General features: G+C 25.0%; 2 protein-coding genes across 5 annotated transcripts; one reads left to right on the plus strand and one right to left on the minus strand.

Annotated features, from left to right (window-relative positions):
* The first annotated feature begins 3,899 nt into the window (after positions 1 to 3,899).
* Positions 3,900 to 13,846, plus strand: LOC117173223 (retinol dehydrogenase 13-like). 4 transcript variants are annotated; one of them, XM_033361680.1, is made up of 6 exons: positions 3,900 to 4,051; positions 5,481 to 5,746; positions 7,422 to 7,526; positions 9,885 to 10,094; positions 10,183 to 10,396; positions 13,648 to 13,846. In XM_033361680.1, exons 1-6 carry the CDS (start codon positions 3,942 to 3,944, stop codon positions 13,772 to 13,774), a joined length of 1,032 nt encoding a protein of 343 aa, XP_033217571.1. In that variant the 5' UTR covers positions 3,900 to 3,941; the 3' UTR covers positions 13,775 to 13,846. The 4 variants fall into 4 exon arrangements, with proteins under 4 accessions (XP_033217571.1, XP_033217573.1, XP_033217572.1 ...); XM_033361682.1 differs by having other exon boundaries at positions 10,219 to 10,396; XM_033361681.1 differs by having other exon boundaries at positions 7,425 to 7,526.
* On the minus strand, positions 13,798 to 25,133 carry LOC117173224 (retinol dehydrogenase 13-like). Its single transcript, XM_033361685.1, has 6 exons — positions 25,016 to 25,133; positions 22,205 to 22,370; positions 21,757 to 21,865; positions 21,348 to 21,662; positions 16,382 to 16,589; positions 13,798 to 13,996 (listed from the first exon to the last, which is right to left on the minus strand). Exons 1-6 carry the CDS (start codon positions 25,090 to 25,092, stop codon positions 13,894 to 13,896), a joined length of 978 nt encoding a protein of 325 aa, XP_033217576.1. The 5' UTR covers positions 25,093 to 25,133; the 3' UTR covers positions 13,798 to 13,893.
* Between the last annotated feature and the right edge of the window lie 139 nt (positions 25,134 to 25,272).

A 25,272-nucleotide genomic window follows, 5' to 3' on the forward strand; every position in this document is an offset into this window, starting at 1 on the left:
TGGTGTTGTTCTATAACGGTCATAAAACAAAAACATATAACTTAACATAACCTGATTTTTGGTCCAAAGGTCCTAACAAAAAATATCACGTTTCAACCGGTATCGGCCCCTCAACGGTCTCATTGTAGAATAAGCTTATTTCGCGTCATTTGTTTCAAAACTCGGTTTTGAAAGTTGGTTTTAGATTTGTGTACAATTTTATTTTCGAGTGCATTTTATTGGACAATGAGAATGAGGTGTTTCTTCATGCAGTGTGGAGATCGAGGAAGATTTTGCAGATATATATTTGGCTGTGAGTAATTTTATTCATTTTTTTATATTTTGTTATCACAGCTGGAAGCAAAGGGATACATAGATCCTATCTTTTTGAATATTTTAAAATATTTGTGATAAAAAGAGATAGAGAAAATGTATCCCATCTTTTTGTCAATCTAAATTCACTTATATCTTTTATTTCTGTCAATCTATATTTCCCTAATCTTTTTTAATTGCCGCTTATTTTATCTCATCCTATCCTGCGTGTATCAACGTCTATATTTTTCTATCTCTTTGTTTTAAATCATTTGATGTTAATGTTTTTATCGCAAGTTTACGTTTTGGCACGCACAGAATACAAAAATAATAAAATTTTGTCGGTGTCTATCTGTTTGTATGTCTGTCTGTATGTATGGTTACCTAAAAGTTGTAGCGACGCTAACTTTTGAAGGATTTGTTCAATCGAGGCGGCCTTTGATACACTTCTTAAGGTTCCAAAATGAAGGTTAAGTTCGTTAAACAGGTATTTGCAACCAAAATTAAAAAATGTAGAGCATTTTCAAAATTTGAAATTTTTTTTCAAATTTTAAAAATGGTTGTCATTGTTTCATATAAATCAGTAGAAGACTTGCATATTACTTTTATAAAATTTTTAATTTCGATGAAAATTAGAAAAGCTATATAATTTTGAAAATTTTGAAAATTTTCAAAAAAATAGAAAATAATATTTTTCTCGTAAATTAGGAAATTTCACTTAAATTCGTCGCTAGATGTCAAATATATTAAGAAACTATCTCAGTTAAATTTTTCGGTCAGACAAAAATTCAAAAAGTTGAAGCTTTTACAAAATTTGAATAACATTTTTTTATGAGTTTTAGAAATTTTCTTCAAATTTTCGGACAAACGAAAAAAAAGACTTGCAAATTCTCCTAATGACATTTTTAAATTTGATTACGTTTCAAAAAGTTATATGCTTTTCAACATTTTAAAAATTTTCAAAAAAAGGTAAAAAAATTTTTTTGACGGGTCAAGAAATATCAATCCAAATTTCTACTAGATATAAAATATATGTATTCCGAAACTATTTTTGTGAAATTTCCTAATTAGAAAAAATTTCTAAAAGTTGGATCATTTTCAAAAGTATGCAAATTTATTTTTAGAAAATTTAAAGCGTTCTTTTTAGTAGATTTGAACAAGATTTACAAATTATATTACTGAAGTTTTTCGATTGGACACAAATTATCGAACGCGAAGCGCGAGTTTCGTAATGAGGATGTAATCGTCAAAGCCGTAGGTGCTTTGGGAACCATCTTTCAATGAAAAATGGAACAAAATTTCCGTTACATTTTATGGCTGTAATTCCTCAGAAGTTTAAATCGCGGTTTTCGATTTAAGTTATAATATTTATGATATTTGAGAAAATGTAGTTAAAGTGTACGCATTAAGCGTATGAAAACGAGCGCGAAGCGCGAGAGCGTACGCAGGCGCGCTCAAACTTGGCGCGAAGTTTAGCTGCGCTGGGATCCGAACCCTGGTTTTGGGTTCAGACCGAGCTTCCGGTCTGGTTATTTTTTTTCTGAACTGGAAGAGGCCATTTTTTTATTTTTATCATTCTTATTGGTTTGAAGGGGACAACTTTCAATTTTCTACCTTTTTTCTGTCATGGAATGGCATTTTTTATTTTTAACATTTTTATTGAGTTGGAGGAGAGGAAATTATGTTTTTCAATGTGTTGCGAATTGGTAGAGGCAAATGTTTTTATTTTCGAGATTTGTTATAAAGTTGGAAGGGTCAAAATTTTAGTTTTTTGCTTTCAATTTTTTCTTAATTTGGAAAAGGAAACATTTTATTATAAACATTTTTACTGAGTTGAAAGGGAGGAAATTTTGGTTTTCGATTCTTTCTCAACTGGAAGAGGGAAATTTTTTATTTTCAAGATTTTTATCGAGTTGGAAAAGAGAAAATTTTGATTTTCAATATTTTATGAATTGTAGGAACGATGGTTTTTTATTTTTATCATTTTTATTGAGTTAGAGAGAAAGAAATATTTTGATTTTCAATATTTCATGAATTGTAAAAAGGATAGTTTTTTTATTTTTATCATTTTTATTGTGTTAGAGAGGAGCAAATTTTTATTTTTTTTTTCTCAATTGAAAGAGGGACATTTTTTTGTTTTTAAAATTGTTATCGACTTGGAAGTTAGGAAATTTCGGTTTTAATTTTTTTCTGAATTGGAAAAGGAGCAGTTTCTTATTTATAATATTTTTGTTGAGTTTCAAGGGGGAAAAATTTTTGTTTTCAAGTTTTTCTCAACTGAAAGAGAAACTTCTTTTGCTTCGAACATTTTTATTGAGTTGGAGGGAAGGAAATTTTGATTTTCAATTCGCTCTGAATTTGTAGTGGCAAATATTTTCATTGTTGAGGTTTTTTTTATATAAATTTGGAAGGAGCGAAATTTAAATTTTTTTTCTTAATTGGAAGAGGGACATTTGCTGTTTTCAAGATTTTCATTGATTTTAATTGATTTTCATTATTACTTCATGATTTGTAAGAAGGATAATTTTTTATTTTTATTATTTTTATTGAGTTAGAGTGGAGGAAATATTTCGCTTTTGAATTTTTTCTGATTTGGAAGAGGGACATTTTTTTGGTTTAAAGATTTTTATTAACTTGTAAGGGAGCAAATTTTGGTTTTCAAGTTTCCTTAAACTAAAAGGTAAACTTCTTTTGCTTTAATAATTTTTATCGAGTAAGAAGGGACGAAATTTTTGTTATTAATTGTTTATCTGAATTGGAAGAGGCTAATTTATTCCTTTAAAAATTTTCATTAAGTGAACGGGGAAAAATTATATATTTAAAATTGTTTTATTAATGTAAGTAAAATTGGAGGATTATTTTTAATTTAGAGCATTGAAAATAATAGCGTACATTTCTATTTTTAACCAGAAATATCTCGAATGTTCAATTGATATAAATTGAAAATTTTTAATTATTTGAAAAGTTCTAAAAAGCTTTCATATGTTTATGCTATTAAATTATTGAACGTTTGTATAAAAAATCCTGTATTAAAAATTGGTTAATCATCATTTTTAAAAGCTGAAAATTTAAAAGAGTTCCACTTTGAATCTTTTAATTTGCCGTTCACGTTTTTATTATTTGAAATGAAAAAATGTTCAGTCTTCAGAGCTCGAATTTTTTAATTTCAATGCCTCTTACAAATTTTTGCGATTCGGACAAAAACTCGGAAAAGATGGGGATTTTTTTTCTTAATTAAAACGGCCACTCTGAAAAAAATTATTTAGTTCATTTCTGTGTAAATATTATTTTTAATTATCCCTCCTAAAAAGTACACGTAATGATTCAGTAAATAAATTGACTATTACCAAACTATATAAATATTTAATTACACATCTTAATTTATTAAATTTTATTTTCCTAATATGGAAACAAATACATTTTCAACAAGGATTCTGCAATTGATTTTATAAACTACTACGAAAAAAATAGGCCAGTTTTTGTCTTTCATAGACAAATATGTTTCTAAATGGACTCGTCCTATCCTTTTCGAGCATAACTTCAATCGAGACTCATTAATAAAGTTTATATCCCCTCTGTGTTATTTCGATTTATCTCGTAGAGTCAAGAGCATCGAATCTCTTTATCTTTTTTCCTAAGCAAAAAAAAACATGAATCAGTATCAAAATGTTGAGAAGATTTTCGAGGACTTCAGACCTTATCTCGATTCTTACTGGGTTTACGTCGTTGGTATCATTTTAGGAATTTTAACGGCAATCAGGTATTTGAAAATTTATCAATTACAATATTATGACTCATAAATATATTTATATAACCAGGGTTTCTACCTGACCTCGAAAACCGGAAAATGACCGGGAATGTGATTCAGTTATCGGGATATTTCTCCTAAATTTACCAATATGCAAATTAATTTTAAGTTGGAACAGGGAATTTGTAAAAAAATCATAATTCTCGCTTGGAATAGGGAATTTCCCAAAGTAATTACTATTTTGACTTGTAACAGTAAATTTTTTAAAAATAATTATAATTCTTATTCTGGGACAGTGTTTTTAAAAAGTATTTAAATTTTTGAATTTAGAACAAGAAATTTCCGTGAAGGTTTATAATTTTTATTTTCGGGCAGGTAATTTTAGTAAATAATTATAATTTTGACTTTGGGCAGGCAGTTTCTGCAAAGAAGTAGAATTTTTTACTTTGAAACAGGGAATTTGAGTAAATAATTGTAATGTTGAGCTTAGGACTTAGAATTTAGGCTTAGGCTTAGAAGAGACTTAGGCTTAGAATTTAGATGTAACTTATAGGGCATTTTCTAAAAGAATTATATTTCTGAGTTTTTATGGGGATTAAATAAACAAAATATAAAAGACTTCTGTAAAGAATTATAACGGTAATTTTGGAAAATATAATTTTAATTTTGATTTTTTAAAAAGTATTTTAAAAAATCAATCCCTGTTCCAAATCAGGATTCGTCAGAATAAAAAAAATCTTTGCTCCGCAAATCGGACTTTGTTTGAATTTAAAAATTCTTTTTTTGCAATTAAAACTTTGCCAGAATTTAAACATTTATATTCAAAGTTTTAGAAAAAGGATGTTACTGTATTTCAGAAATATAATAGAAAATGTAAATAAATCCAATTATAACTTGAAACAAGAAATTTCTGGAAAGAAGTATTATTTGAATTGAAACATAAAACTTTTGACATGGAATGGAATTTTTGGAAAATAATTTGAATTCTGATTTAGAAAATAGAAGTTTAAAAAACTCCCTCTTCAAATTCAGAATCATATTTCTTTTACAAAAATCGCTTCCCAATCAGAATTGTAATTCTTGTCACCAAACATTATATGATTTTCCAACACAGAACTGTAATTATTTTCCAAAATACCCTTCTAAATAAGAACTCTCGCAAAATATTTCGAAATATTTTAAAATTATAAGAAAATAGTTTGAAATTATTCAAATCTTTTGGACCATTTGAAATTGAGCAGGAAAAGTTGATAATTGACCGGGAGAAAACCGGTAATTCCAAGTCATCCAGCAAGTAGAAACCGTGATAATTTTTTAAACCTTGGGTAATCTAAAATAATAAAGATAAATTTTGGATAAATTCAAAAATTAAGCTTAAAATTTATAATAGGTGATATGTATAATTTTATAAGTAAATCGTGTAATACGTAATCAATTTCAGATCCTATATGGGTGGTTCTGAATGTCCATCGAATCAAAGAATAGATGGAAAAATAGTGTTGATTACTGGAGCTTCCAGTGGAATTGGAAAGGAAACTGCTATAGAATTAGGAAGACGTGGTGGTCGTATAATTCTCGCTGTTAAAAATACAGTTTCGGGTAACAAAGTAGCAGAAAAAATTCGTTCAATTTCAAATGGAAAGGCAGAGGTTAAATGTGTCGATCTCTCTTCTTTGAAAAGTGTTCAGAACCTTGTAAAAAATTTAGGTACATATATAATATTCATTTTTAAACTTTGCAAATTCGAAATCAGTGGTGTAGCGGTACTTTCCATAAACTACGAAGGGGGCGGGGCCCCCTTCTGTTAGATAACGTTTAGAAATAAAATCCAATAAAAAAATCCACCTATATTTTTGGGTCAAAGTTCATTTTTATTGAATAGGATACTATTTTTTTCCGTTCGAAATTCATCTAGTTTGGTTAAAAATTCTATTATTTGGTTGGAAATGTAATTATTTTGCTGAAAATGCAATTATATTGTTAAGAAGTTATCCTTTCTATTAAAACTTCAACTACTTTGTTAAAAATTTATTTGTTAAGTTGAAGGTTCAGCTTTATTGTTGAAAATTTAACTATTTTGATGAAAATTAGTTTCGTGTTAAATTGAAAATAAAATGTATAAACTGCCAATTAAACTATTCCATTTTTTCTTAAAAAATAATCTTTTTCAGTTGGAAGTTCAACTTTTTGTTTTGAAAATCATATTTTTTTGGTAAAAAATACAACTTTATTGTAGATAATTCGTCTTTTTCCTTTTGAATTATATAATTCGGTTCAAAATTTGGTTGAAAAGTCGTTTTTTATTCAGAGTTATTTTTTTCTTAGAGTTTTTGTCTGGAAATTGAGCTATTACATTTTTGGTTGAAAATTCATCAGCTTGGTTAAAGTTTAATTTTTTTAATGCAAAATTTAACTATTTGATTGAAAATTTCTCTTTCGTAGTTGGGAATTATACTATTTGGTAGAAAATGAATGGATTTAGTTAAAAAGTCATCTTTTTGGGTCGAACATTAATTTCTTTTGTTGAAAAGTCAACTTTTTGGTTGAAAATTCATATATTTTGTTAAACAGCCGCCTTTTTTTGTGGAAAATTATAATTTTTTGAAAGCTCAACTTTTCAGTTAAGAATTTAACGATTTTGTTTCTTGATTAAAAATTATCTTTTTTTTTAATTAATCTTTTTCAAGTTAAAAGCCCACTGTTTATTAAAACATTCGCCTTTTTAGCTTAAAAACTTTACTCTTTTGTTGAAAATTCATCATGCATGGTCATGCATTTGATCATTTTAGTGAAAATTCATCTTTTAAGGTAGAAAAGTCATCCTTCTTGGTTATAACTGGATTTTTCTTGTTTCAAAAGTAGCTTTCTTGTTAAAAATGTAACTGTCTTCGAAAAAAAGTTGTCTTTTTGACTTGAATATTTTACCATTTGGATCAATCTTTATCTATTTCTTCAAAAAATCTTCTCTTTTAATATAGAGTTCATCTATTACGCAGTTGATCTTAGGAATTGAAAGTGTTCCATATTGAATCCAATATGTTATTTGCATTAATTTTATTTAAACGAATTTATAAACATAAAATCCGTGTTTAGCCTACGGCGAAGTTACTTTTTGGGGAGAGGGGGGAGATGAAAAAGCCCAAAATTGGTGACGTAGTTTATGGATGGCACATAACTGAAAAAAATGTCCGTGTGGCTTATCCAAAACTCCAGGCGCTATATTTTTTTCCTATTTATATCTGCCACGCTTCAATTGCTAGAATAATTAATATTTCATAAAATTATTTGAAAGTAAAATTAGTTATTATTGAAATAAAAGTTGAACAAAAATGTATTATTTTACATATATCAAATAATTACGTACCTGTTATTTTTTCTGAAGAAGTAGATCGAATCGATATATTAATAAACAACGCGGGAATTGCATTTCATCCATTTGAAAAAACAGAGGAAGGTTTTGAAATGCATTTTGCCACCAATTACCTCGGTGAGTCTTGGAACATATTATTCCACTTGAAATTTTATTTTAAATTTTAATTAATTGAATTAATAATTCGAAAAACATAAATACAAGAAGAATTAATAAACCATACTAGAAATTCAGGGTGGCCACTGGGCCCGCAAATAACGAGAAATATTTTGACGGCGAAAATTAGAGAAGTTTGAAAGAAAAATTTATTTAAAACTTGAAATTGTTACAAATTTCATATCACAATGTATAGTGCAATTTAAAATAAGTAAGATTTGAAATTTTCTTAACGATATTTTAATTTGTTAAGTTTTTCTTTCTTTTCCATTTTAGGCATCCATTTTTAAGCGTACAATTTCAGTTTAAAGAATTTTTAAATTTGAAGAGGAAATTGAAAATTGTTTATTAATAACGCTTTTAGCTAATAAAATTTAAACGTAAATTAATTATGACATTAAAAATTGAACTGTAGTTCTAGCATTAATAATCGAAAAAAAAATGATTTTACAAGCCGATTCTGAATCTATTCAAAATTAAATAATTTACATGTTTTAAATTCTAAATTGAAGAGTTTTCATTTGAAATTCTAGTAGGTACACAGATGTAATCGTCGATTAAAACTTTATGAACTATATTCAATTTTCAAATAACTTCAATCTCAAGACATCTAGGAAATTTTAAATCATCTTTTTAATTTAAAAATTAATTTTAAGAGAATATCGAAAAAGATTTACAAAATTGCCATGAAAAAATCTGGACGATTTTAAGGCATATTTAAACATTTTTAAATGTTCTCGATTTTTAAAGATTTCGAAATTGTGAAACTTTTTAAGAATTTTTAAAGGTTTCAAGATAATACATTTTTTAAGATTCCTGGGAAAATCGCATTTATTTTTTATTTTTTAAAATTATTTTTAAGAACATATTTTAAAAGATTTCTAAAATCGTTCAAAAAGATTCTGGGAGATTTTAAAACAGGTAGGATTTTCAAGATGTTGAACACAAATTGATAAACTTTTAAAGATTTTGAAAGGTTTCAAGATGACAAAAATATTTTCTTAAGATTCCTGGGAAAATTGGGAATTATTTTTTATAAAAAAAATTCATTTTAAGAGAATATTTAAAAAGATTTCAAAACATTAAAAATTTATTTAAATTTTGAAAAGGGTTCAGAAAATTGATAAGAAAACTGAGATTTTTTGAGATTTCGAAATAAAATTGTAAAGCTTTTTAAAAGTTTTCGAAGGTTTAAAGATAATAACAAGATTTTCTTAAGAGTCCTGGGAAATTTGAAATGATTTTTCATTTTTTACATTTATTTTCAAAGAATATTTAAAACGATTACTAACATTGTCAAAACAGAATCTGGGAGATTTTAAGACACTTTTGAAAATGTTAAACTTTTTTACAATTGTGAAGATGTTGAACAAACAAATTTGAAGCTTTTAAAGATTTTGATAGGTTTCAAAATGATAAAAATATGTATTTTATTAAGATTCTTGAGAAAATTTTTAATGATTTTTTTTTATTTCAAACAAATTAAAAAGAATCGAAAATGAAGTTTAAAATGATTATATATTTTTTTAAATTAATTTAAAGAAAGGATGTTTAACAAGATTTCAAAAAATGTCAAAACAATTACTGAAAATTGTATAAAAAGAATCTGGAAGATTTTCAGGAATTACAAAAAAATGTTCTGTTAAAAAATTTTTAAATCATTTAAAATTTGAAGATTTCAGAAAATTTACTCAAAATTATCAGAAAATAATCTGGAGGATTTTAATGCATCTTTTTTAATTTTAAAGAATTTTTTAAAAGTCTTGAAAAATATTCGTATCATTTGAAAAGACATTATAAAGTTCTGAAAAAATTTCAAAACTAATTTAAAATTTAAAAATATTCCCAAGAATATCAAACAAAATGTAGATTTTTGAAAATTTGTGATTCAAATTTTAAAGCTTTTTAAGTATTTTTAAATGTTTCAAGATAACAAACAAAATTTTAACCGTTTCATTTATAAAAGTTTAAATTTTAAATTCTTAAATTAAACGCTTAATTAAAAAAAATTAAAAGCTTCCTTTTAAATGCCTAAATTATTGAGCGTTTGAATTTAAAAAATGTAAGCTATAATTTAAAAAGTTTAAAATTCGAAAGAAATATACTTTGAGCGATTTAGATTGCAGTTTAGTTTTTATTACTTCAAGTTAAAAAAATGTAATGCTCTAAGAGCTCCAACTTTTTAATTTCAACGACCTTATCAATTTTGGCGATCTAAATAAAACCTGGAATTTTTTTCTACGATTAAAATGGCCACCCTGAACTTTGAATTAAATATAATTGATAAAGTTTGAAAGATTATAAAGATTTTTTTAATAGGTCACTTTCTTCTGACACAATTACTTTTACCGAAATTGAAAAAATCGGATCAAGGTAGAATTATAAATCTTTCGGCTCGAGCTCACATGCTTTCTTCGATCAATTTGGACGATTTGAATCAAGAACAAAAATTCACAGCAAGGGGAGCTTTCGCACAAAGTAAATTAGCCTTGGTTCTCATGACTATTTACATGAGTTCCTTATTAAAAGGTAATATCAACATTAAAAATTGATATTTTATTATCAATTATAAAAGAAGTATCTTCAAATCTTAATCGATTTTTTCGGCTTTGAATAGATAATACAAAAATTACAATTAATGCGGTTGATCCAGGCCTCGTCAGAGGAACAGGAAACACAAGACGATCTCCAATTAGCTCTACTTATTTAATGAAAACAATTATGCAACCCTGGATGTGGTTGCTGCTTAAAAACCCAGTTGAGGGTGCTCAAACGTCTATTTATTTGGCAGTTTCGCCTGACTTGGTTAATCAAACTGGAAAATATTTCAGGTAAACAGAAAAATCAAGATTGATAGAAATGTAAAATTAGAATCTAGGCATGAAAATTAAGTTGAGAGTTTAGGGTCATGAAATATTTATTCGATTCCTACTTTTCGATATTATTGTTTTACGATTTGTTTTAGAAGAGGGCGGAGGTCTTTCATTCATGCACGTAATTTTTGAAAATTCGAAAATGGAACAAATAACTCGCAGAAATGGTAGAGAAAAGTATGAATTCAAACTTTTCGCGCCAAACAAACCTGGACAATGAAAAACGAACTTAATAAACATAATTTTTTTTTTAATTCAGGGAATTTTATTGGTCAGATAAAAGTCAGGGATTTAGAAAAAAATCTTGCAAAAGCCAGGGAATTTCTATAACTTTAAATAATTGTTAAGCAGAATAAATTTGAAAATTTTCAATTTTAATTGGAAATTGTTTTATTCCATTTATAAAATATTCTAAGCAGGTATTGTTCAATTTAGCAAAATTTCACTGTTCATTTAAGACGAGTAAATTGAAACCAAAAATTTCAAAGTAAAGAATTTGAAACTTAATTCTGGCAGGAAAAATGAAAAATTGGTCAGGGAAAACTTAAGGAATTTTAAAAATTAAGTTTTACGGCCACCCTCATATAATATTCTGGTTATTAATTTTTTTTTCTTGTATTGCTATTCCCATTTCCTTTTTTTTAAGCTGTTTCCTACTGACGATTACATTTTTGGTTCGAAATTTTATTATTTGTTTGCAAATACAACAATTTTGCTAAAGTCATCCTTATTGGTTAAAAATTCAAATGTTTTTGTGAAAAATCTTCTATTTGGATTGAAAATTCACCTATTTTGGTGTATGAAATTCAACTGAAAATTCCTACGTTGAAAATTGAACTCTTTTTTCCGAAATCCGTCTTTTCGGTATAAAATTTTTTCTGTTTTAGTAGGAATTTCATCGGTTTTGGAGAAAAATGTAACTGTTTTGTTAAAAAATGATCTCCTTTAGTTGATGATTCAAATATTTTGTCGCAAATTCGTCTTTTTATTTGAATTCGACTGTTTTTTATTAAAAATTAAGATTTGTTGGGTAAAATATGTACTATGACATTATTTGTTGAAAATTAATGAATTTAAAATTTCTAATTAAACTAATTGGAATAATAGTTAACCTCTTTATTAAAAAATTAATTTTTTTGTTGAATATTTATAATTCCAGTTGAAAATTCATCACTTCGAAGGTTAATTCTTTTGTCTGAAAATGTATACAGTAAAAATTCATTATTTTAGTTAAGAAATCATCACTTCGGTTGAAAATTTAACCATTTTATTGAAAATTGGTTTTTATTTTTTCAATTTTGAGTTAATAACATTAGTAACATTTCCATTTATTGTTGGAAATTGATATTTTTTACTTGAAAATGCCTCTTTTTTTGTAAAAAAAGCTAATCTTCTTGAATTGAAATTTCCTCGTTTTTGTTAAAAATTCATATTTTTGAATTGAAAATATAACTATTTTGTAGAACATTCATTTTTTGGCTTGCAAGTTCAACAAACTTGATGATCTGATTTTTCTATGTTGAATAAAAAATTCTTTATTAGTTAAAAATTTGTCTTTTGGTTTGGAAAAATTCATCTTTTTGTTTGAAAATTCGGATTATTTTGTTGAAAATTCGTCTTTTCTGTTAAAAAGTCTTGTGCTTTGAAAGAACTTTAATTTTTTAATGAAAATTCAACTGTTTGGTTGAAAAATGATCTTTAGTTGAGGATTCAACTATTTTGTTTAAAATTGAATTACTTTGCCTGAGGTTCATTCGTTAAAATTCATTACTTTTATTAAAAATTGGTGCTTTTTTGTTATTGAAAATACACTTTCTTACTGCAAATATAAATATTCGAGTTGGAGGTTTATCGTTCCAATTAAAAAATCATCTCCTAGGTTAAAAATTTAACTATGTTGTTGGAAATTCTTTTTTTTTCCAAATTTTCAATTAATTTTTTAAACTGAAAATTAAGCCTTTCCATTTTTAGTGGAAAATTGATCTTTTTTACTTGGAAATTCGTCTTTTTGTGGAAAAACTAAAATTCTTGGATTATTTCCTCATTTTCTGGGTTAAAAATATAACCTCGAATGAAACTATTTTCTTGAAAATTTGTCTTTTTCGATAAAAAAAAAAAACTAATCTTCTTGAAACGAAATTTCCTGTTTTTGTTGAAAATTCATCTTTTTGATTGAAAATTTCAATATTTTGTGGAAAATTCGCCTTTATTGTTTAAAAATGGTCTTTGGTTGAGAATTCAACTATTTTGTTAGAAATTCGTATATTCAAATATTTTTTATGCGAAATTCAAATATTTTTTGATTGATATATTTAATATTATATTTTTTGCTGAAATTGTATCTGTTTTTGCTTTAAAATTAAATTACTTGGTAGAAGGTTCATTATTTAAAATTCAGCACTTTAGTTAAAAATGTATGTTTTTGTTTTGGATGCAAATACAATTTTTTACTGCAAATTTAAATATTCCAATCGAATGTTTATCATCTTAATTAAAAATCCATCTGCGAGGTTTAACACGTAACTATGTTGTTCGAAATCAGTTTTTCCAAATTTTTGATTATTTTTTTAAACTGAAAATGTAACATTTTCATTTTTGGTAGAAAATTGATATTTTTTTACTTAAAAATTCGTCTTCTTTGTTGTAAAACTAAATTTCTTTTATTAAAACTTCCTCTTTTTTAAATATAACCTCGATTGTAATGATTTGGTTGAAAATTTTATTTTTTGTTGAAAATTTAACCATCTGGTTAAAAATGCAACTTTTTTTGGTTAAAGTTTAATCCGTTTTGTTTGAAATTTCGGCTATTTGATTACAAATTTAGTTATTTGGTTCAAGTTTAATCCTTAGTTTTAATTCGAACATTTTGATGAAAATTCTTCCTTCAGATTAAAAATTCATTTTTTATGAATTAATCATACTTTTTAATTGAAAAAAATTAATTTAATATTTCGAAATTTTAATAAGCTTTGAATATTAATGGTCAAGGAATATAAAAAATTGGTCAAGCAATAATCAGATGAAATTAAGGGGAATTTTGAAATTTAAATTTTGCGCCCAAAACAAAATTAATTTTGGAAAATTTGTATCATAATTCCAGAAATGCAAATTTGGTCGTGAGTTTCTGCTAAAAAAAATGTCGATAAGGTAGGAATCGATTAAGTATTACATGGCCTCAAGGGAAAAACTAAAATAGTCTCTTTTTGCAGTGACTGTGAACTAAAAACGCCTTCGGAAAACGCCGAAAATGATTATTTATCCAAGGAATTATACGAAAAATCAATGGCATTGATTCAACCCTACATGTCACTTAAAAATTCCAACTTGTCTTCTTGAATTGCATTTTAAACTAAAGCATATTTACGGAGGTTAATTTCCTTCTTTATTTATTAAGTCACTAAAATATAAATAAAAACAATTAACAAGAACAGTAACTAAATGCCTATTTTATTCTGTCAGCTAGTTTCGAGTTTAGTCCATTTTTCACTCGTCAACCAGAGCCATTTTGCCATTTTCTCGTCCTTCGCTTCTTTCGATAATTCCGCAGGTTTTCCTTTGCTGTAATAAAATTTTCTATTTAGATTTTAGATTTGAGATTCTGTTTTTGGTAGATGCAGTTTAATTAGGTAGAGTGAGGGCAAATCAAGAAAACCCTGGAAATCATATCACATTCTTTTCACATTTTTTTTAATTGGAATTCTGGCCTTTAAATATTATTGGTCATGGAAAAATCGAACTGAAAAAATAAATTCCAAAGAATTTATAAGCCACCATTGGCAAATTCGAATGTTCACCTAAAGCTGAATTTTAATATTTTATAAAAAAATTTGATATTGCTCCTAGAGCGTCTGAATTTTGTACTTTAGAAAAGTAAAATTTAAAATATATATAAGAAAGAATCTAAAAATAAAAAAAACTCTTTCTTTAAATTCCAAAAATAAATTCCAAAGATGCTGCAGCCGTTTATAGACTACTATAAGAAAATTAGAATTTTCACCTAACTTTGAACTTGAAAAACCCTGGATTAGGTTGACTGGTTGATTTGTTATTTATTTTGAAAAACTGATTTTAAAAGAATATTTTTAAAAAATTTTAAACAGTTAAAAATATTTTCAAAATTCTGAAAGAAGAATCTGGAAGATTCTAAAGAATTATTTTTATTTTTGAAATTTTGAAAATATTCGAAAAATAATGTAAAACTTGGAAATGTTTAAAAAAGTTTAAACACAGTGTAGAATTTTGAAGACTTCAAAATCAAATTGTGATGCTTTTTAAAGATTTTGAAACGTTTCAGAAGAGTACAATAATTTTCGTAAGTTTCCTATGAAAATTTCAAATGATTTATTTTTTTGGAAAATTGATTTAAAACAAATATTTAGAACGATTTGAAAAAATTAAAAAAGATATTAAAAATGTAAAAAACATGGCAAATTTTAAGGCAATTTGAAAAAATGTTTAAGTTTTGATCAAATTTCAAAAATAATTTGAAGTTTGAAAAGATTTAAAAAAATTTTAAACAAAATGTTGATTTTGGAAAATTTTGAAATACAATATTGTAAAGCTTCTTAAAATTTTTGAAACGTTTCAAGAGAATAAAAAATTGTCTTAAGTTACCTGGTAAATTTTTAAATGATTTTTTAAAATAAATTTTAAAAAATATTTGAAAACATAAAAAAAGATATTACAAGTTTTAAAAAAACATGATAAATTTTAGAGAAAATCTTGATTTTGGAAGATTTTGAATTAAAATTGTAAAACTACTTAAAGTTTTCGAAACCTTTCAAAAGAATAAAAAAATTCTGAAGTTGCCTGGGACAATTTTTAATGATTTTTTATTTTGAAAAATTGATCTTAAGAAAATATTTCTAAATATTTTGAAACATTTAAAAAGATATTAAAAATTATCAAACAGACCATGAAAAATTTTATGGCAATTTAAAAAAGTTTCAAGTTCTAAAAAGATTTCAAAAATAATTTTAAATGTTTAAAGATTTCCAAACATTTCAGAAAAGTTTCCTAAATTAATTTTAAGGAAGTATTTAGAAATATTTTAAAACATTTAAAAAGACATTTAAAATCCACAAAAAGAACATAAAAAATTTAAAGACAATTTTAATATTTTAAGTTCTAGAAAGAAAATTTTAAAGCTTTTTAAGGATTTCGAAAGGTTCCCAGATAATAAGAAAGATGTTCTCAAGAAGATTAAGAAATTTAAAATGATTTTTTATTTAAACAAATTAAAAGATGAAAGATTTTAAGTCAATTTTTTTATCTTGAAGGATTCTGCAATATTTTTTGGGAAAAATTCAAATAATATAAAAAGATGGCAGTGAAAAGATTCGGCTATTTGTTCCAAAATTTGGGTAAAAATAGTCCTTTTTCCAGCAACATTTCACCGAAATGCCGGTACACCTAGCCACGGCCTATAAAGATATTCAAAAGTTCTGAAAACATTTGAAAAATTATTTAAAATTTAAAAAGATTTTCAAGAATACAATACAAAATGTAGATTTCTGAAGGTTTCAAAATAAAATTTTGAAGCTTTTTAAGGGCTTTGTAAGGTTCCAAGATAATGAAAATTTAATTATAAATAAATAAATAATATATAAAAGTTCGAAATTAAAAACTGACAAACTTTGAAATAAAAAAAAATCCCTATTGCGCATACACTGGAAATATTGTTTTTTCATAAGAAAGATTCTAAAATCCAAAAAACTTTTTTTTTATTGCAAAAATACATTCCGAAGAAGTTGTATACATTCATAGACCACCATCGGAAATTCAAATTTTTCATTTAAACAAAAACTTTAAATATTATTGGCCAGGGAAAATGAAAAACGGCTCAGGGAAAAATCACGGAAAATTAGGAAATTTTGAAAATCAAGCTTTGGTCACCCTGGATTAGGTTCACTGGTGGGTTGAATATATTGTTGTTTAACAAACCTGAGGTAACAGCCCGTCACGTCTTTGAGTTTTGGATCGATTGCCGCAATCCACACGGGTTGCGCTCCTTGTCTTGCCGATTTTATGAATAACCAGGTAAAAGGTTTCACAAAAACGGAACTAATGAAACTTGAATGATAACTCATGTTTCGATAAATATCTGTGTCACTTATTCCTGGATAAACTGCATTTACAGTTACTCCGGTCCCTAAGAAAAATAATTCTTAATATTATTACAAATCCTGTTATCATGAATAACAAATTTTTCCAATACTTAAAAAAATTCTAATTAGTGGTTTTATTTTACAAGTAAAACATCTAAATTACAAACTTTCACACTCCTTTCCCTATTATAATCTTTTACCCTTTTTTAAAGAATTCTTGTTTTTTTCCTGTTTTCAAAAAACTCTCTCTTTTTCCCCTTTTCCTTATTTATCCCTTCAATGCGAACTGAATTAATAAAACCCAATGAGGGAATCTATCATAATTTATTTATTTTGTTGAACATTCGTACTTTTTAGGTTGAAAATTAATTTTCTAAGCCGTAGATTTAACTAATCCATTTTTTTTTGCTGAAAATTGATCGTTTTCAGTTGAAAATTCAACTATGACATTTTTCATTAAGAATTTTTATTTTTTGGTTATAAATTTAAGTACCTGGTTCAAAAGTGGAACTATTTTGTTAAAAATAAATTTTATTGTCTCAAGATTGAACTATTTTGTTGAACAATCGTTTTTTGCTTAAGAATGAACTTTTTTAACGGAAAATTTAACTATTTATTCGAAAATTAATCTTCTTGATTGAGTTTGGGTAAAAATGAATTTTTTTATCAGAGGTTTATCATTTGAGGCACAAAATCATTTCTCTGTTTAAAAATTGAACTATTTTGTTGATAATTAGCTGTTTTTTGATATTAAAAATTAATTTTTGTAACTGAAAATTTAACTATGCCACTTGTGGTTAATATTTTTTTTTAGTTGAAGATCTATCTCTTTGATTGAAAAGAATTCCTTGTTATGTTTTTCTGAAAATTATTATTTTTTTATATATGAAAATTGAACTATTCTATTGTTATTCGAAACCCCATAGTTTTTAGTTGGAAATTCAACAATCTGGTTGAAAATTGAAGTATTTTGTAATAAATTTGTTTTTTTTTTCTTAGAAAATGAATCTTCTTTATTGAAAGTTCGTATATCTAATTACAAAACGCACCTCTTTAGTTGAAAATGCATTTTTTGTTTGTTAAAGATTCATCATTTTAGTTACAAATTCATTTATTCGGTTGAAAATTGTATTATTCTGTTGACGACTCGTTTTTTTGTTGACAAATAATTTTTGTAATTAAAAATTAACTTTATCATTTGTGGTTGAAAAAGTAATTAAAAGTTGAGATATAATTTTTTCAATAATTCATTTTATTGAAGATCCCTCTTTTTGGTTCAAAACTTGACTCTTTATTTCGTGAATTTTTTGTATACTAAATTTCTTCAAATTCTATTAGATTCTATTATAAAAATTCTATTATATTATTTTTGGTTGAAAACTCATATTATCGAGTAGGAATTTCAACTAATTTCTAGAAAATTCACCTATTTTTTGATTCGCCTAAATTCTTCTATTTCAGTTTAATCTGACTTTTTTTAAAAAATAAAATCTTTTACGCTTGAAATATGAACTATTACATTTTTCACTAAGACTTTACTTACTTTTAATTGTTTGTTAAATTCGACTGTTTTTTTTTTAAATAAAAATATTTTTCGATTTAAATATCAATTAATATATTTTTTGTTGAAAATTAATCTTTCTTTTTATTGAAAATTTTACTGCTTAGTTAAAAGTTGAACTTCTTTGTTAAATTTTTTTAAATTGCTTATTTTAGTTAAAAATTCAAATGTTTTGTATAAAATCTAATTATTTTGTTAAAAATGTATCTGCTTGGTTGAAAATTGAACTGTTTAGTTAAAACAATTTTTGTTTGGAAAATTAATTTTTTTAACTGAAGACTTAAACATTCCATTTTTGGTTAAAAATTTATATTTTTCATTTCATAATATATCTATTTAGTTGAAAATATATATTATTTAGTTAAAAATTTAACTATTTGGTAGAAAATATATATTTGTAGGTTGAAAATTCAACTATTTAGTTAAGAATCTAACAAAATTGAACTATTTTCTTACAAATTCATTTTCCTTGGCTGAAAATTAACTATTTCTTCACATTTTTAAGCAAAAAGATAAATTTTCAACAAATTGCATAAATTTTCCACAAAAAATTTGAACTTTCAAGCTAAACAGACGAGTTCGCAACAAAACAGTTGAATTTCCACCAAAAAACATAGTATTTTTAACAAAATACATATATTTTCTACCAATTAGCTAAATTTGTAACCAATAGGATTAATTTGTTACTAAGACACTAATTTTCGACAAAATACATGAATTCTGAAGCAAATAGTTGAATTTTTCACTAGAAAATATAAATTTTTTAACAGAAAATGAAATAGTTAAATTTTGAGTTAAAATCATCAATTTTAAAGCAAAAAAGTTGAATTTGCAATAAAAATATTAAAGCTCTCAAACGCATGGATGAATTTTGAATTAAAATCATAAATCTTCAACCTAGAACAGTAGTTCTTAACAAAGCAATTCAACTTTCAATCAAGTAGTTAAATTTTGAAACCAGATCTTCAATCTGAAAATACTAACTTTCAGCAAATAATATATTAGTTGATGTTTAAACCACAAAAGGTTTTGATTTTAAATAAAAAACAGTTTAATATAACCGAAAAAACGACTTTTCAACAAAATTGTTAAATACTCAATTAAAAATGATTAATTTTTAATCTCTCATTCCATTTCTAATACAAAATTCTGATTTTCTACCAAAAAAGACCAATTTTAAAGCAAATACATGTATTTTTTATTAAATAGTTCAATTTTGAACCCGGAAGATTTATGCCCTGCCAAAAAAGATAAATTTTTAACAAAATGTATACATTTTTAACGCAAAAGTTCAATTTATACCCAAAAGAAGAATTTTCAACAAATTACAAATACTTTCAATTAAATATTTTGAACAATGGATCATATGTTAGTGAAAATTTTATCTTACTGTTTTTTTAGTTTATATTTTTGCTTTTTAAACCTTTTTGATCTAAATAGTTGCATTTTTAAGCTAAAAAAAAATTAAATTTTTAACAAAAATGAGGTGTAATTTTTATTGAGAATTAGTTTTCAATAAAAAAAAACGAATTTTCTACAAACCAGTTCAATTTTGTGCCTAATTATTGAATTTTATATCAAGTTGTGAAATTTCAAGTCAAAAATACAATTTCTCTCTAAAACATTTAAACTTTCAACAAGATAATATAAATTTTCATCAACAATTATTTTAAAACCTTGAATTTTTAACAAAATAGTTAATTTATCAGTTAAAAAAAAAAATATTTTTTTTTTTGACTAAAAAATCCGAGTTTTAATACAACAAATTTTTACGAAAGAAAAAAGTACTTTTATGAAAGTAGTTCAACTTTTAACCAAGAATTTGAATTTTTCATCCAGAGAGATGGATTTTAAACAGATTAATTTTCAACCAATTACATTTTTAACCAAAAACTTGATTTTCTTCCAAAAAATTTTCATCTCTTTTGGTTTATAAAGATTCATAATCTTTAATGAAAATTCATCTCCTTGCTTGAAAAATGAGCTATTATTTGGTTTGTTAAAATTTTGAAAATTTAATGTTAAAAAAAATGAGTTTAACTGCTGATAAATAATTAATTAATTTTTAATTGTGTAAAAAATTTCCATTTGTTTAAAAACAATTCAGAAATATAACAAAATTATTGTTTCTAACAATGAAAAGTTTTAATATAAAGAAGAGAAAAGGAAAATTAACAAATTTTGTAAAAAAATAGTGTTCAAACAAATTAAAGGTTGTTGAAAATAAATAATAATTTTTTATTACTTCAACGATTAGAAAATACTTTTAAATAAATATATGTCACTTAGCGACATCACAGTAATATTTTTTATACAAAAAAACGAGATTTCGAAAAAGCAATTATTAACAAATAAAAATGTATGAAATAATTTGATGTTAGGTTTTTAGCAATATTTTAATAATTTCTAAAAATAAATACTCAAAAAAATTGAATTTTTTTCCCAAAAAATCATCTTTTTCTTTAAAATTCATCTAATTCAGAGTAAGATTCACTATTTTAGTTGAAAATTCATTAGTTTAGTTAAAAATTGAACTTTTTGGTTGGAAATTCTTCTTTTTAGTTGAAAATTCAACTTTTTTTTATTGAAAATTAATTTGTTTAAATTGAAAAGTCTTCTCCTTGGTAAAAAATTAATCTTCCTGATTGAAAATATTAATCGTCTTGTATGAAAATTAGTTTTTCGCTTAAAAATTCAAATATTGAAATTAAATAGTTCATTTCGGTAATTAATTTATCTTTTTGGTTGAAAATTGATCTTTGTTGGAAATTCAACTTTCTGATTGAAAATTAATGCATTTTTTTTAATTTGTCTTTTTGGTGGAAAATTCCACTATTTGGTAAAAAATTCATTTATCTTTTTGAAAATCAAAATTGACACTTGAAAAGGTAAGAATTTGAAGCGGTTTAAATTGAATTCAATATAGCACCAACATTATTGTACCTAAATATGCACTAAATTAGAAGTATAAGCAGATAGAATAAAAATTTGTTTGGATTTTTATTCAAGTTCATGGTCTTTAGAGATAAATTGAAGAAATGATTAATTATGTTTTTAATATTATTTAATTATTGAATTAACCTATTCTGCCTAAATATTTAAAATCTATTAAATTTCTCGATACTAAAAAAAAAAAAAATACTTAGAATAAATTCGCGAAAAATTATACCTGTAAAGCCTGGAATTTTCAGGGAATTTTTGCCTAGGATTTGAGTAGACCCCATAATTTTGCTTGAGTTACCTTTTAATTTCTTTGCCAATTCTAAAGTAAATAGAACATTGGCAAGTTTACTTTGCTTGTAAGCTTCATCAGGATTATACTTTTTTTCACTGTTGAAATCATCCAGTTTTATTTTTCCTCGGGCATAAGCAGCACTCGTGACGTTAACAATTCTCGAAGGTGCTGATGCTTTTAAAGTATCGAGGAGTAAATTTGTAAGCAAAAAATGGCCCATGTGATTAACACCGAGTTGCATTTCGATTCCATCTTTCGTAGTGGCTTGTGGACAATTCATAACTCCTGCATTATTTATCAGGACGTGTAACTCCTTAAATTCTGTGAATTAGCAATTGTTACGATTTTTTGATAATTGTTTTTAAAACTCATATGAAAATTCAATACTCGTTCAAAAAAATATTTTCTTCCCAACCTTTTTTGAAGCGTTCCGCAAATTGGCGAATACTTTTTTGCGACGCTAAGTCACATTTTCTGCAATAAATGTGTTTATTTAAAGTGTCGAGGACAAGTTCTTGTCGAGCCTGAATAAAATTGAAAAATATTATTTGTTGTTTCAATAGCAAGATGTGAAATTTTTAAATCGAAATTATGTTACAAATAATTTTAAGTATGAAGAAGAAAATGTTGAAGTTTGATTCCAAATATAAATGTTTAGAAAGCTCTAGACGAGATATTCATTCAAGCTAAAAAAAATTTCATCGACAAAATATAAAGGTATATTTGAAAAAAAAATGAAATTGAAGACTTAAATAGACAATGTTGCATTAAGTGTTCATTATTTTATATTTTTTAATATTCTTTCCCGATAAAATAACTGAATTTTCTCTAGTTACCAAAAAATATTATTTATTTTTAATTACCGCTTCGCATTTATGCAAATCTCGACAAGCCATGATAACTTTCGCTTCTCTTTTGGCCAACGATCGTACAGTTTCTTTTCCAATTCCTGAATTTGCTCCAGTTACAATGACGACTTTGTCAGTCATTTTACCCTTTCCTTCATATCGATTTTCATTTAGAAGATCTCTAAAAAAAATCAATTTTTTTACAAATTTAATTTCAACTGAAAACGATGAAAATATTACTTGCAGAAAAATAAAGACACACTCATAGTGTTTATTTTTTCCAAAAATCTCAATCACAAAAAATTAAAATTTTGTTCAATATTTAAATTGTCACAAATTAATTCATGGCGCATGAAAACAACTGCAATTGAAAAAATATACATAATATACAAATTTCAAAATTCAAACTGTTAAAAATTTTAAGAAAACTTTATAGTTCGGAAATGGAAAAACATAGTCTTTTTAAACATATAAGCTTGGAATTTTTAAGCCGATTAATTTTAAATTTTGAATTTAAAAAAGAAAAGTTTAAAAGGTTATAAAACAGATTTACAAATTTGAATTTTTCTGTTCGTCAAATTTTTTATAAAGTTGAGTACTTTTAACGAAAAAAGTAACACTTAAGATTTGACCAAAATGACGAATTTTCTACAAAAAAGTAGATTTTTTGACAAAATAGTTAAATTTTCACGTAAAAAAGAACGCAGTAACAACGTAGTTCGGCTTGAAACCAATTAGTTGAATTTTATAAAAAAAAAAATTAATTTTCCACACTATATGCATTAGTTGATATCTCAATAAAAAATATTTAAATATTTTAATTTAAAAAAGTTGATATCTTAAGCAAAACCCTGAAAGTTCAGTTACATGTATTTTATTTCAAAATTTCCCTCTTTTGGTTAAAAATTGTATTATTTGGTTGAAAAGTGAAATCTTTTATTTTTTCAAATTAAACTAATTGATTAAAATGTAATTTTTTTGGTAAAAAAATGCAATTACTTGGTTCAAAGTTTTGTTGTTGTTGAATATTTGACAGTCTTTTAATGAAATCGTCTTTTTGGTTTGAAAATTCAACTATTTGGTTGAAAAGTCATCTTTTATGGTAGAAAATTCAAGTACATACTTGGATGAAAGTTGAACTATTTTGATGAAAATTCATTTTATTGGTTGAAGATTTAAACAATTTGTTAAAATTAAAAAAAAATCTTAACTGAAAATTAAACTATTTCAATTGTGGTTGAAAATTGATCATTTTTAGTTGAAAATTGATCATTTCTAGTTGAAAATGCAATTAGTTGGTTGTAAACTAAAATAACTGATTAAAAATGCGTCCCTTTTGCTTAAACGCTTAATTATTTGTTTATAAATGCAACTGTTTGGTAGATAATTAATTTTCTGTTGTTGAAAATTCATCTATTTCGTTGATAATTTATCTTGTTTGTTAAAAATTCATTTAATGTTTGAAAACTTAACCATTTTATCGAAATTTCATTTTTTTTTAATTAATCTTCTTTTCTGAAAAATAACTACTCCATTCTTGTTGAAAATTGATCGTTTTTAGATGAAAATTCAACTATTTGGTTCAAAATCCAAGTATTTAATTAAAGATTCATCTTTTTAAGTTAAAAATTTAACTATTTGGTTAAAAAAATTTTGTTGTTGAAAATTAATGTTCTTAGGTGAAAAATAAACTATTCCACTTTTTGTTGAAAATCGATCGTTTTTAGCTGAAAATTCAACTAAATATTTGTTTAAGAATTGTAACTGTTTGGTTGATAATTAAGTTTTGTTGTTGAGAATTCAACCGCTTGATTGAAAAGTCTTCTTTTTTCGTTAAAAATTAAAAACTTTTTTGTTTTGATATAAACTTGATGCCTTTGCTGAAAACTCATCTTTTTATGTCAAAAATTCAACTATTTGGTTCAAAGTTAAACCACTTTGTTCATAATTAATTTTGGTTTCATTGTTTGAAACATTAACCATTTTGTGAAAAAATAGTTTTTTTGTGTTGAAACTGAATTTTCTTAACTGAAAAATTAATAATTCCATTTTTGTTCGAAAATTGATTGCTGTTAGTTGACAATTAATCTTTTTATGTCGAAAATTCAACTATTTGGTTAAAAAGTGCTTTTTTTGTAGAAAAGTAAACTACGGGTTGAAATCTTAACATTTTTTGTGGAAAATTAGTTGTTTTTTTTTGTTGTTGAAAATGAAAATTTTCTGAACTTAAAAATTATATATTCCTTTTTGTGTCAAAAAATGATCATTTTTAGTTGAAAGTTCATCTTTTTATGTACAAAATTTAACTAAATATTTGGTTCAAAAGTTATCTTCTTTGAAGAATTTTTTGAATAAAAACCCTTGCGTTTTGTTGAAAATTTAATTCTTTTGTTGAAAATGCATCCCTTTTCAAATGAACGAAATATTTTCCCCCATTTCTATTGTACCCATTAATATTATTCGAACTGGAATTTGAAATATACATTATAACTCTATTTCAATAATAAATTATTTCCAATATAAATTAACAAACATTTTTTCTGTTTTACAAAGTAATGCAGTAAAAAATTTCGTTTATCTCGTTCATTAACACCTCAACTGTTTACAAATTTTAACTAGGTATCACAAAATTAAATTTTTCATACTTTTCAATTATTCCAATTAATTAAAAACTAAAAAATTATAAATAACTGCATGAATTATACAATTTTGAGGTTAGGTGGAGACTAGATCACATTTGTAAACTATGCAAACGCATGAAAGTAATTCCAATGTGATAATTAAAATAAAACAAGTGATTTCGAAAAAAAAAACTTGTAAACTTACTTTGTGAGGAAAGTGAATCCTCCAATAGTTGCAATTGCACTTCCAATAAGATACGGCGTAGGAACCGCCCAAACCATTCTTTTTATTCGAATTATTTACAAAAACACCAATTTTATTAGGAATTTTTCAGAACTATCACTTGCCAACGTTTTCAGTCATAACATATTGAATTATTTTATTTCTTTACAGCTGAAATAAAACGCTAAAAATTCCGGCCTGGACATGCTTACATCTTACCTAACCTAACCTTCTGACGA

This window comes from Belonocnema kinseyi, chromosome 5, assembly GCF_010883055.1.
Source record: "Belonocnema kinseyi isolate 2016_QV_RU_SX_M_011 chromosome 5, B_treatae_v1, whole genome shotgun sequence".
NCBI classification, from domain to species: domain Eukaryota; kingdom Metazoa; phylum Arthropoda; class Insecta; order Hymenoptera; family Cynipidae; genus Belonocnema; species Belonocnema kinseyi.

Excerpts from the sequence above, each read along its gene's own strand:
- LOC117173223 (XM_033361680.1), top strand. The coding sequence starts at position 3,942 with ATGAATCAGTATCAAAATGTTGAGAAGATTTTCGAGGACTTCAGACCT. Across the intron at positions 5,747-7,421 it reads GAACCTTGTAAAAAATTTAG|AAGTAGATCGAATCGATATA; the intron begins GTACATATATAA and ends TTTTTTCTGAAG. Across the intron at positions 7,527-9,884 it reads TTTTGCCACCAATTACCTCG|GTCACTTTCTTCTGACACAA; the intron begins GTGAGTCTTGGA and ends TTTTTTTAATAG.
- LOC117173224 (XM_033361685.1), bottom strand. The coding sequence starts at position 25,092 with ATGGTTTGGGCGGTTCCTACGCCGTATCTTATTGGAAGTGCAATTGCA. Across the intron at positions 22,371-25,015 it reads GGATTCACTTTCCTCACAAA|AGATCTTCTAAATGAAAATC; the intron begins GTAAGTTTACAA and ends GATTTTTTTTAG. Across the intron at positions 21,866-22,204 it reads ATTTGCATAAATGCGAAGCG|GCTCGACAAGAACTTGTCCT; the intron begins GTAATTAAAAAT and ends AATTTTATTCAG.